Genomic DNA, 12952 nt, shown 5'->3' on the forward strand with positions numbered 1-12952 from the left:
CAAATTCACAAAGTTCAAACAAAATTTCCCTGTGCGTCGGCGGCCATCTTGAAAATAGGGGTGAATATTTAAAGTTTGAATATCTCGGCTCCTATTGGTCGGATTTTTTTCTTTTTTTTAGTTTTGTAGGGAAAAATATTTGCTACAACTTTTGTTTGAAAAAATTTTTAATAGCTGTATAGGAAAAAAAGTTGCAACCAAAAAAGTGCCGTCAATTAAGGGTTGAACATTTTGATTGACACTTATATCGCTCCCTGTTAGTTTGATCAAAAAAATGTTCAAATAAAACTTGTAGAGGATTCAATTCTCTACAATTTTCGTATATATTTTTTGCGGTGACTCAAAAAACAACAGAGATAGAGAGCGCCAAAGTTGAGTGTGTCTAGTAAATGCTCTTTTTCGTGGGGAAAATTCGCGGTTTTATTGTGAATTGTCGTATATTATAAAACTCTGTTCCGCGAACTGTACAGTGTGTTATTGTGTGTGTGTGTGTTGTTTGTGTGTTATTGTGTGTTATTGTATATTATTTTCGATCAGTCGTGAACTGTATTTCGAGCGTTTCAGAGTGAAATTTCACGAAAATGAGCGAGTGTTTTATTTGTGGGAAAGCGCTGAGTGACGGCGAAATTACTGTCGTTCAAAAAAGAGGTGTGCAAACTTTACATTCGTTTGCTATTAAGAGGGGCGACGAGGAACATGCGCGCATGCTGGAGGACGTCAACAACATCACAGTGCACGTGCACTGTCGAAAAGTATACATCAACGAGAGAATGGCTGCAGCGGCTATTCGTCGTCGGAGCAACTGTGCTGTTTCGACCTCAAAATCACCTCCATCTTCTCCGTCGTCATCGCAATCTTCGAACCATCCACCGGCATTCCACGAAATATTTACAATTATCCGATGTTACCGTTGAACAAGCGTTCGAGGACGCGGACACACTAATTGTCAAAACTGCAATAGAAAATGCATCTTTGTACGACTCCGTCACAATTATTGGTGAAGATATTGACCTTCTCGTTCTGCTCACTGGTCTAGGACAGGAAACTCCTAACGTATTTTTCCGTAAATCCGGAAAAGGAAGAACTCGAGAGGCCCTATACTCGGCGAGAAAAGTTTCAAACATGTTTCTGTAATCGATCACATCTTTCTTCTTCACGCGTTCACAGAATGTGATACTACTTCAGCAATTTACAATATTGGCAAAACGAAATTAATCAACATTCTCGAGAAAAACGATAGACTCCGAGAAGTTCTTTACATGTTTAAGAAAACGAAACTCGATATCGACGCGTCTTGACAGCAGCAGGAGAAAAAATATTTTGTATGTTGTTTGGTGGGACCGAAGAAGTGTCGCTTAATTCCCTACGATGTAAGCAATTCGTTAAATCAGTGACAAAAACAAAATTCAACCTTTCCTCCTTGCCTCCTACCGCAGCGGCTGCACGGCAGCATACATTCCGCGCATACCATCAAGTGCAAACCTGGCTTAATATCTACCAGGATCTAGAAGAATGGGGCTGGCAACGAACTCGACTAGGACTAGAACCAATCATGACCACCCAGGATCCAGCAGCGCCTCCTGCGGTACTCAGATATAGAACGAAAGGCACTTTCTCGGATCCGTGGATTATATCTACTGGAGATACCACGTAAAAAAAATGCGCCTAAAACTCTATCTCAGTGGTGGTGCAGAAAAGAGTTTTATAATATACGACAATTCACAATAAAACCGCGAATTTTCCCCACGAAAAAGAGCATTTACTAGACACACACAACTTTGGCGCTCTCTATCTCTGTTGTTTTTTGAGTCACCGCAAAAAAATATATACGAAAATTGTAGAGAATTGAATCCTCTACAAGTTTTATTTGAACATTTTTTTGATCAAACTAACAGGGGGCGATATAAGTGTCAATCAAAATGTTCAACCCCTAATTAACGGTACTTTTTTGGTTGCAACTTTTTTTCCTTGACAGCTATTAAAAATTTTTTCAAACAAAAGTTGTAGCAAATATTTTTCCCTACAAAACTAAAAAAAAGAAAAAAATTCGACCAATAGGAGCCGAGATATTCAAACTTTAAATATTCACCCCTATTTTCAAGATGGCCGCCGACGCACAGGGAAATTTTGTTTGAACTTTGTGAATTTGGGCATCTCCTATGACCCTCTACTCACCCTCAAAAAATTGGCTTGTCAATTCGTTTTGTAGATATTCGGTGTTTTTCGAGCTAATTTTACTGGCCTATAAGTATTACTAAGTAGCGGGAGGTCCCCCGTTAGCCCTCGGCGGGGGAACAGGTGGAAAGTTCGAGGTGGTAGAAATAGGGTCGAAAACGGAGCTGTGTGAAAGGGTGGAGGTGCAGGATTGAAGGAGGGTATGAAGGAGGTTGAGAGGAAGCTGTGGCATTGGAGGTGAGGGTAGAATCGAGGTGAAACGGCCGGAAATCGAGGGAGAAGAGGAGAGTTGAGAGTGAGGTTAGAATGACGGTGGGGAATTGGAAGGAGGACGCGGCGAGGGGGAGGGTAGGAGGGGTACAGAGTGAGTTGTGGAGTTGAGTGCAGAGGGAGCGGATATGTGAGAGAGCGGGAGCGAAGAATTGATAGATCGAGACGGCATGAGAGTGTGGCGATATATCGATGGACGGCGGAGACAGATTGAAAGACCGAGCGGAGCATTGAGCGGTGTGAGCGGAGAGGCGAAGGATCGAGCGGAGCGTCGAGCAGTGCGAGCTGAGAAGGGTGGATCGGCCGCCGCGGGGCAGGAGAAGAAGATGAAGGCGAAGAGACGGAAGGGTAGCAGAGAGGAGGATATATAATCGGCAGCCCAGGTTACAAGACGAGGGAGTCGAGCGCCGAGTGATAACATGGAGTATCGATCGGACGATCGATCGATATGACGCGAGACGGAGGGTCTGCAATGGTGGCGCGACTGGTGAGGAAGGGAGATGTGAGTCGGCGCGACGGATCGATCGATCGAACGATCGAGGCGAGTTGAGGGTCGAGGGCGGAGGAGAGGACGGGAGGCCGGCTGCGTGGAAGAGAGAGAGAGAGAGAGAGAGAGAGGGAGAGGGAGAGGGAGAGGGAGAGGGAAAGGGAGAGGGAGAGGGAGAGGGAGAGGGAGAGGGGGAGGGGGAGGGGAGGGGGAGGGGGAGATGAAGAGGGAGAGGGAGAGGGAGAGGGGGAGGGGGAGGGGGAGAGGAAGAAGAAAAAAAGGAGAAGGAGAGGGTGAGAGGGAGAGGGAGAGGGAGAGAGGGAGAGGGAGAGAGGGAGAGGGAGAAGGAAAGAAGGAGAAGGAGAGGGTGAGAGGGAGAGGGAGAGGGAGAGAGGGAGAGGGAGAGAGGGAGAGGGAGAGGGAGAGGGAGAGAGGGAGAGGGAGAGGGAGAGAGGGAGAGGGAGAGGGAGAGGGAGAGAGGGAGAGAAAGAGGGAGAGGGAGAGAGAGAGAGAGAGAGGGTGAGAACGAGTAAGGAGAGGAGGTGCCGAGCGCGCGTGAGCTGAGAGATCGGCCGCCGCACGGCAAGAAGACGGACGGAGGTGGCCACAGAAGGAGGTGGAGGGAAGAGAGGGGTGGGGGCGAGGAAAGAGGAAGGAGGGGCAGGATTCGGCGGTGGAAGAACGATGGATGGGGAGGTGATCGAGGGGAAAACCGGGGATAGGAGCCAGTGCCTGAAGAAGTGATAAGGGTGGACAGGATGGGGGGGATAAGACGGAGAATAGGACGGTAGCTGCAGGAGTTACGTGCGGCATGAGCTGGGGCCCGAGGTAGCGGTGTTCAGCGAGGGACGTCAGGACAGTATTGGGGAGAACGGCGGAGGACCGAGACGGCGCCGGGTGTCAGATGCCATAGGGGGTGGCACTGCGGCGGGACGTCGAGGCGATGGAAAAGGAGGAAGAGGGGGGGGATAGCGGAGAGGGTGAGGGAGGGAGGAGGAAAGGACGGAAGGCAGAAGCAGAGAGTTGATAGAATTTGGGTGATCGTGTGGACCGAGGTTGAAGGGAAATGGGAGGAGAAGTAAGGGTAGGGTGGGCCGGGGTTCGAAGAAGGGGGGAGAGGAGAAGGAGGCGAAGGGGAGAGGGAGGAGGTTATCCCTGTGTTACAGAGGCGGGAGCGGTGAGGAGGCGGAGAGCGGAGGAGTTGGAGCACGGAAAGAGGGTTCCAACGAAAGCCCAACGGAGGAAGCGACCAAGAGGAGGAAAAGGATAGGCAAGGTCCGGTCCGAAAGGGTGGGGGATGCCAGGATGAGAGGCGGGAGCGGTGAGGAGGCGGAGAGCTGAGGAGTGGGAGCACGGAAGAGGGTCCCAACGGAAGGCCAACGGAGGAAGCGGCCAAAAGGAGAAAAAGGAGAGGCATGGTCCGAAAGGGTGGGGGGTACCAGGATGTAAAGGGTCGCACGCGGCCAGGTTGGGTATAAGGGGATGGTTTTTTTGTAAAGGGTTGGGTACGTCCCTGAAAAACGCCAGTATTGTTTAAAAATTTTATGTATGTGGATAAGCGAGGAGGTGGTTGTAAAGGTTTGGGACCGTTCCTTAAAAACGCCTTGCAAACCCTGCGGGGACAAGCAATAAAGAGATACATACATATTACTAAGTAGCAAAATGTTCAACAAAATTTTCACAAAAGGTTTTGCTATTATCGCAAAATTATAGCTCTCGCTGCAAAAAATGTTAGTTATCCCATATTTTACGAATAGATTTACTATAGTAGCTAATCCTTTTTTACTGTGTAGCAACACTGTTATAAGACATATTTTGTAACCCTAATGTTACTATATATTGACTTATAGATATTCTAAGTGACCTCGTGTGGAGAAATCATCAAATACAACTCGTAATAAAATGTAAAGATGTGTCGCGTAAATCGTAAACAGACAAAACATCAATTAATGACGAGAGTAAATTGAATACAAAGAAACATTTTTCAAAAAATATAATACATTTTAATATTTAGTTATAATAGATCATGTCTTGCAAATAATCACGATTTTAATTAGAAAAACACGAAGATCTTACAATTAGATTAAGAACTGTCAAATCATAAGAGTCCGATTTCAGAAATACTCTGTATAAAATACAAAAGGGGAGACTGAATTTAAGACACAAAATTATATAACCAAGCATATTTAGTTAGTACAGGAAAATTTGATAAAGACTTGAAAAAGTCTTGAAAAAGATATCAATTTTATCTTTGCGACAACAAATCTTAAAAATATTATACGATTTACATTATTTATATTAACTATTGAATCATGATGGAGAGGGAATTTTCAACAAATCCATCCATCTTCTTATAAAAGCGGTATGAAACCCTGAAGTTGGCCGAATTGCGTTTGCAATTGTTGTGTTATTGCAAACGTGATTGGTCGTCTCAATTCAGTCGATTGATCGAGTGTACAAATGTTTTTTGCATAGATAATAACAAATAAAAACATCACAAGGCGCACGCGAAACGCGCGCTATAATCTATCTAGTCCATATCTAAAAAAGGCATGTAAAGTCGATACTCGAATCTATCAAAGTTTATTGTTGTCGCTTTTCCGCGATGCCGATTGGTTCTCTCGCTGAACTTACTTCATGAGCAGCTGTCAAGTAATAGCATAATGTTAAGGGGGTAGTACAGTCTGGAGGCCGAAAATGAGGGTCAATTTCAGGATTTATTTGTGACAAAGTGTTGGGCCAATCAGGTTCATGGTGTATACGATATTGAAGTACATGTTTAGGTGCATTTATAGTATTTTTTATATGGAAAAATATTAAGAAATGTAGGAGTTATGAGTCATCTCTACGCGCGCGCGCTCGACTACGGTGCACATAGTAGCTCCTGTACGGCGTGCCTGAAATGAAAAACGCAAAAAGGGTATTAAATTTAAATGTATTCCCCACAGGTTGACGTTCGAAAATTGTAAAAATGTTAAAAATTGTGAAAGTTATAGCACTTAACAAAAAGAAGTTTATTTTATGCCAATAATAAACTTCTTTTTGTTAAGTGCTATAACTTTCACAATTTTTAACATTTTTACAATTTTCGAACGTCAATCTGTGGGGAATACATTTAAATTTAATACCCTTTTTGCGTTTTTCATTTCAGGCACGCCGTATAGGAGCTACTATGTACACTGTAGTCGAGCGCGCGCGCGAAGAGATGACTCATAACTCCTACATTTCTTAATAATTTTCTATATAAAAAATACTGTAAATGCACCTAAACATGTACTTCAATATCGTATACACCATAAACCTGATTGGCCTACCACTTTGTCACAAATAAATCCTGAAATTGACCCTCATTTTCGGCCGCCAGACTGTACTACCCCCTTAAAGCTAAATAGCGCGCGCGAAGCGCGCGTCTGTGATGTCTAGTGTATTATAAAAAGATGTGTTCTGATTTCATTGTTAAGATTATATTTTGGTTGAAGAGAGAATAGAGGTCGCAACTTGTTCCAGTATAATTCAAGTATAGAAAATATTATACAAATACACTGGGCAACAAAATTATCGCAACAAAAATTTACGTCAAAAATTTGCCCAACTTCAAATAAGCATAACTCCGCGAAAAATTGTCATATCTGAAAGATTTTTTTGTCATTTTAAAGGGTGAAGTCTGTACTTTAAGGAACCATTGTTAGATTTTGAATTTAGCCTCCCCCCCTCCCGCCGTTCTTCCAAAAGTAAGGACGTGTTACGTATCCAAAAAATTGAATACTTTGACACATTCTACGGAGTAGAATGAATTTTTTTCGTAACTATCATGGCAACCATCGTAAAATATGGACTTTTCCCTGCAAATTAAAAAAAAAATTAAGTCCGTACGATTTTTTTTCGCCGAGTTATGGCTTATCAAAGTTACCTATGCATTTTTGTGCATTCAATCACCGCCAACATTAGTATTACCCGATGGACACTACGGGGACGTTATTGGTCGGATTTTGTCTATCGTGTGTGTGTGTGTGTGTGTGTGTGTGTGTGAGCAGAGATTTGCGCAAACTAATTTTTATTCAAACGAGGCATTGTTACGATTTTGTCTTTTGTTTTCCGAATGAGCAATACAATACAGTGACTGCAATACTATGAAGTTTTGTAATACTGAAGTAAGTAACTTCACAGTACATTACTTCTGTAAGTAACTTCACAGTATTACAATCACTGTATTGTATCGTTTATTCGAAAACAGACGACAAAATCGTAACAATTCCTCGTTTGAATGAAAATCAGTGTGCCCAAATCTCTGCTAACACACACACACACACACACACACACACACACACACACACACACACACACACACACACACACACACACACACACACACACACACGCACACGCACACGCACACGCACACGCACACGCACACGCACACGCACACGCACACGCACACGCACACGCACACGCACACGCACACGCACACGCACACGCACACGCACACGCACACGCACACGCACACGCACACGCACACGCACACGCACACGCACACGCACACGCACACGCACACGCACACGCACACGCACACGCACACGCACACACACACACACACACACGATAGACAAAATCCGACCAATAACCTCCCCGTAGTGTTCATCGGGTAATACTAATGTTGGCGGTGATTGAATGCACAAAAATGCATAGGTAACTTTGATAAGCCATAACTCGGCGAAAAAAAATCGTACGGACTTAATTTTTTTTTAATTTGCAGGGAAAAGTCCATATTTTACGATGGTTGCCATGATAGTTACGAAAAAAATTCATTCTACTCCGTAGAATGTGTCAAAGTATGCAATTTTTTGGATACGTAACACGTCCTTACTTTTGGAAGAACGGCAGGAGGGGGGGAGGCTAAATTCAAAATCTAACAATGGTTCCTTAAAGTACAGACTTCACCCTTTAAAATGACAAAAAATTCTTTCATATATGACAATTTTTCGCGGAGTTATGCTTATTTGAAGTTGGGCAAATTTTTGACGTAAATTTTTGTTGCGATAATTTTGTTGCCCAGGTATATAAAATATTATGAATATAAAAAAGGTGGTAATTATCTAGTTTAGCGGAGCAGGCCCCGATGACCTTGACCTTGATATATGTTGTCAAGGTCATCGTCACCCTTCTTGAATGACCTTCAGAAGGTTTTATATTAAAAAGTTATTAACAAAAAAGTTTAAGAAATATAACAGTTTGTGTTAGTGCTAAGGGAAGTAATTTGCTGATATGTGTGTATAGACAGTACACATGTAGGCGGGGGAGGAACTACCGCTCCTTTTCTTGTAGCAGGGGTAGTTGGGGGTAGACCTCGGTTTGCGTGGAAAGTTGAAAACCTGAACCGTACAATGATAGACCTCGTTTCGCGTAAATGATTCTCTGGATAGCATTGTATTTTTCGCAAGCAAGATCCATCCCACCCCACTCCACTTCACCCCTGCTTTTAAAGCAAAACGAGTTCTACAGTTGGGGTTTTCAACTTTCCACGCATCCTCACCCACTTCTGTGGGGGAAGGTAGCCCCTTCCTGTCTACATCTGTACTGGCTATATATACATATTAGCAAATTACTTCCCTTATAGACCTCGTTCTACATATGTACACGTGTGGGCGGGGGTGGGCCTCCCCCGCCCACGCATTCAATATATAATATTTACAATTATAATCATACAATTATGGTTAAAGCAGAGAATACTTTTTATTCATGCTTTCTAACATATAAAATTGTATATATACTTTTCTATACCAAGTATTCTCTGCTTTAACGAAATACTGTTTAATATATTAATAATTTACTGCATTAAATGACTTTCCTTTGTTCATACAGGTACTATTTCCATATACATATTAGCCGTTTATGCCTTTCAATATTCAAAATAACTGCTGTATTTTTCAAACTTTTTTTGTTAATAACTTTTTAATAAAAAAACGACCGCCGGCTAAAACCTTCTGAAGTTCACTCAGGAGGGTGACTTTGACAATATATGTCAAAGTCAAGGTCATCGAAGCCTGCTCTGCTAAACTAGATAATTACCAAAGATATAATTATATTACACAAATCTACGCTTACAAATTTGTATTAGCTGTAATTTAATCTTTCTATAAATAAACTAATTATTGTTTATTTTTTTCACTTGTTTTATATTAAAAAAATATATAAAAAAATAATTATTTTAATAATGACAGAAATTTTTTCTTTGCCAGTAAATATTTAATAATCGAAAATTAGGCGACTAAACTGGCTAAAAATTCTTCTATATATTAAAACTCACAACGTTTAGACCATAATCTGGTCCTTTTCAAGTGAGAGATTTAAAAACTCCAGCAAACATATACGCAGAAATGTACGCAGAAAACATCGTACGTTAGAATCAGTTAAGACACAACGTCTGGCGACGTACGATGTTTTCTGCGTACATTTCTGCGTATATGTTTGCTAGAGTTTGTAAATCTCTCACTTGAAAAGGACCATATTATGGTCGAAACGTCGTAAGTTTTAAATATAGAAGAATTTTTTGCCAGTTGGGTTGCCTAATTTTTGATTATTAATTATTTTAATATTTTATAATACATTTTAATCATAAATGCAATCACAACTCGAAAAATATATACCTGAAATAAAGATCTGATGCTGGGTTGAAATACAAGAGAATGGTTCAGCAGAAACGATTGCAATAAAGGTTGCGGGTATATCGCCAATCTGCTAATGAGGCCCGTGAGGTGTAAATTGACATACAAATTATTGCTTGTCATACATTCGAGTTTCCGTAAAACCACATCTAAAAATATGCCGACATTTGGCTGTCCATTAAACACATCTTGTCGATACGAAATGTCCTTATTTAATTTACTTGATGTTTCTGCAGTTGGGTGATTCGATTCTCCGACATTACGCATAGCGACATCATCAACCTCTTTCTCAATTACAATGTGTGTTTCTTCAGGTTCATTCATACGATCCTCGCTGGTTTCGTTATCTGGCGTTGACTCTGGCGATCCTTTAAATGCAAAACTTTCATAGCCGCTGCTCTCACCCAGTGACATAAGCGAATTCATAGCCGTAGTCGAATCGTCTATGCAGCTATCGGATTCCTTCTTATCTAAGGTCTCCTCTGTATATTCTGTCATTCCGATACTTTCGTTCAATAGCTCTGCAATATCGGCATCCAATTGCGCCTGTTCGTCGAGAGACAGTGCAATATCCGTATTCAATTCGTTTTTAATATTAATACGTTCATTGCTGTTTAAATCTTTGCCCTCTAACAAAGATTGAATATTAAGTAATACATTATCCAGTGATGTACCATCATCATTTTTGCACGATTTTATTGTATTTTTAATCATTTCCAATGTTCTAGATTCTTCTGTTTTTTTCTGTGATTGATCAGATATAATATTTTCATCTATCAACGTAGTCATGCTACTAGTATTGCTATTTCGAAGTAAATTACCATCGTACTGGCAAGACCAATTGGAACACGCATTACGGCAAGCTTTGATCTTTTGTCTGGCATCATAGAGATACGCATGATAATTTCCATATAAGCTATCTGATAATCTCGTACCGTAATTTATCGATGCTGGTAGCGATTTCATGGAATCGGATGTAATATATCCATATTTATCATATGTGGATGATACGGTGCTAGGTAAAGAATTCGTTTGCGACTCCAATGTAAATACGGAGCAGCAACGTGGTGTTAGGGATAAAAATTTTTCTGCTGCACGTCCAAAAGGATCTATATCCCTCAGTCGGCTACGTTGAGAAAGCATTACATGTGAGCATGGATTTAATGCACCCAAACACAATTCCAACATAACATCTTCGCAATTTAAATTAACCAGAGTTTCAAACAATGCCAGAGTAACTATGCACAACTAAATTGAAAAGTAAAATGTTAGAAACAAATTAATATTTAAAAAATATTCTGTCAGATGGTTTGTAAGAATGAACGATTTGTAATTTACCCTCGATCGAGAAGAAATCCTCTGTATTAAGCTATCCAGTATTCTACAGTCATCGTAATTATCTTCTAATAGAAATCTAACAAGTGATTTCAACAAACCAGGATCGGTTACAGATCGAAGAAATAAATCAAAATAAGCTGTTGCTGTAACCAATTCTTCCACGGTCATCTGCAAATATTTTTTCAAAGAATTAAAATAAAAATTTAAACACACACACTCATACACAATATACAATTTAGACAATTTTTTAAAAATAATTAATAAATTATAAACAATATGTTAGTAATTAGTAAGATAATACTTTATAATTGTTTCACCAATTTATAAATCTCTTTTGTTATTAATACTTATGTCTTTGATTTTTTTAACAGCCTACATCGAAAATTATTTATAAAATTATGCAAGTATTTTGATTCAAATAAACGATATCTTATTTCGATAAATAATGATCGAAATTTTCCTACTTCTTATACTTTCAAAATATTACTTTCATCGGGTGAAAACAATTAATGAAACAAACTGTCATTTATTTGTATAGATACAAGACAGTTTGTTTCAATGATAATCGTTCAATAAAATAAAGAATACAAATCTTATTAAACTCTTTTTACGCAAAAAACGATATATGCCCTTAGGAAAATTTACTTAAAGTTTTTTAAAGTTACTTAAAGTATTTTAAAGTATTATAAAGTATACTAGCCGTAATAATAGTATACTAGAATAGTATAATAGTAGACTAATAGTATACTGACAGCCGAGCGTAAAGTTTTCTTTAAGTTATTAACCTCAATAAAAACTTTATAAGCAAGTCGCAAATATACTTTAAATTTACTTTTAACAAACGTAATACTTATAAATATACTTTAACTTTACTTTTTATAAAGGTAATACTTAAAGCTGATTTTAACTTATGCGTGTTGTTTCAACAGTATACTTAAAAAGACAAGTTCCCTTTTTCACCACACTTGCACCACACGAGACATTAAGAAATATTATATCATATATCCAATTCAAAATTTTATTACTCTTTTTAAACTGAATTTGTTTCTTAAGATGATTTTTGGAAAATTATATATTTGCGCTGGTTATGACATATGTAGACTATATATAACACTTACATCAAATTAAGAAGTAGTCTACCACGTAAGGCAGTTAGCTCACGATCCAGAGGTCCGGAGTTCGAATCCCACCAAGGTAAGTGTGTTTTTCAAATACGAGAAAATATTTATAATCATAGACTGCATCTTAAGAAACAAATTTAGTTATAAAATAGTAATAAAATTTCGAAATAAATAATTTTTTTTTATTCCGGGTGAATATCGGAAATCAGTGTCCTCTAGTATTAAGAGGACTGCAATCTTAAGTCTAGTGTCTCATGGTTAGAGGATATTCCTCTATATTTTAAAATATCTTCTTGAGACCGTATTTCAGAGGAAAATCCTCTAAAATCAAGCGGGAGCCACTAAATGACAGAATATTTTTTTTGGGGTGATTAATAGTAATTGCATGAGTTAACTTAAAGTAACCTTTAAAGTATATTATAGAAATACTTAAAGTTTGGTTCGAAATCACTTCTAGTTTATCAATAGTTTATCAATAGTTTATCAATAGTAATTTCTTTGGTAAACTTTCTAGTTTATTTTAAGTTTTTTTAAGTAAATTTTCCTAAGGGTGTATACAGTATGTTCGGAAATTGACCCGACAAACTTTCAGAGATTGTCGGGGGCACCATAAGGATCATTTTTTTGCAAATGGAGCCGGGGTCGGAAACGCGTTGTTACATCGCTATGACGTCGGGAACGTCAGCGGCAAAAGGCTCTGAGCAAGGTGAAATCAAGGATGATCCTAGTGTGTTCACCAGAGTCTGCCGGTCCATGGTTTGGCGCTATCGTCTATGCAAAGATCATGGGGGACGACACTTCGAGCACCTGTTCTAAGACACTCTCCTCATAACATCACTCATATAAGTAGTAGCGATGTAACGATACATTTCCGACTTCAGATTCTTTAGCAAAAAATG

The 12952-nt window shown here is 39.7% G+C and overlaps 1 protein-coding gene across 4 annotated transcripts in view; it reads right to left on the minus strand.

The window, feature by feature from the left end:
* LOC139779791 (FHIP family protein CPIJ015043) overlaps positions 1-12344 on the minus strand; it is a 42811-nt gene extending 30467 nt beyond the window's left edge. Inside the window, exons 1-4 of one of the 4 annotated variants that reach the window (XM_071718264.1) lie at positions 12051-12341; positions 10933-11100; positions 9816-10842; positions 9577-9743 (exon numbers count right to left, since the gene is read on the minus strand). In XM_071718264.1, the coding sequence (XP_071574365.1) occupies positions 9577-9743; positions 9816-10842; positions 10933-11100 (1362 nt within the window). In that variant the 5' untranslated portion in view covers positions 12051-12341. Of the gene's footprint in view, positions 1-9576; positions 10843-10932; positions 11101-12050 lie in introns of all 4 variants that reach the window. The other 3 variants (XM_071718265.1, XM_071718262.1, XM_071718263.1) reach the window with 3 other exon arrangements.
* Positions 12345-12952: the final 608 nt, after the last annotated feature.

The sequence above is a fragment of the Temnothorax nylanderi genome, unplaced genomic scaffold, assembly GCF_030848795.1.
Source record: "Temnothorax nylanderi isolate EJ_2023f unplaced genomic scaffold, tnyl_v1.0 TNYL_tig0242_pilon, whole genome shotgun sequence".
Taxonomy (NCBI): domain Eukaryota; kingdom Metazoa; phylum Arthropoda; class Insecta; order Hymenoptera; family Formicidae; genus Temnothorax; species Temnothorax nylanderi.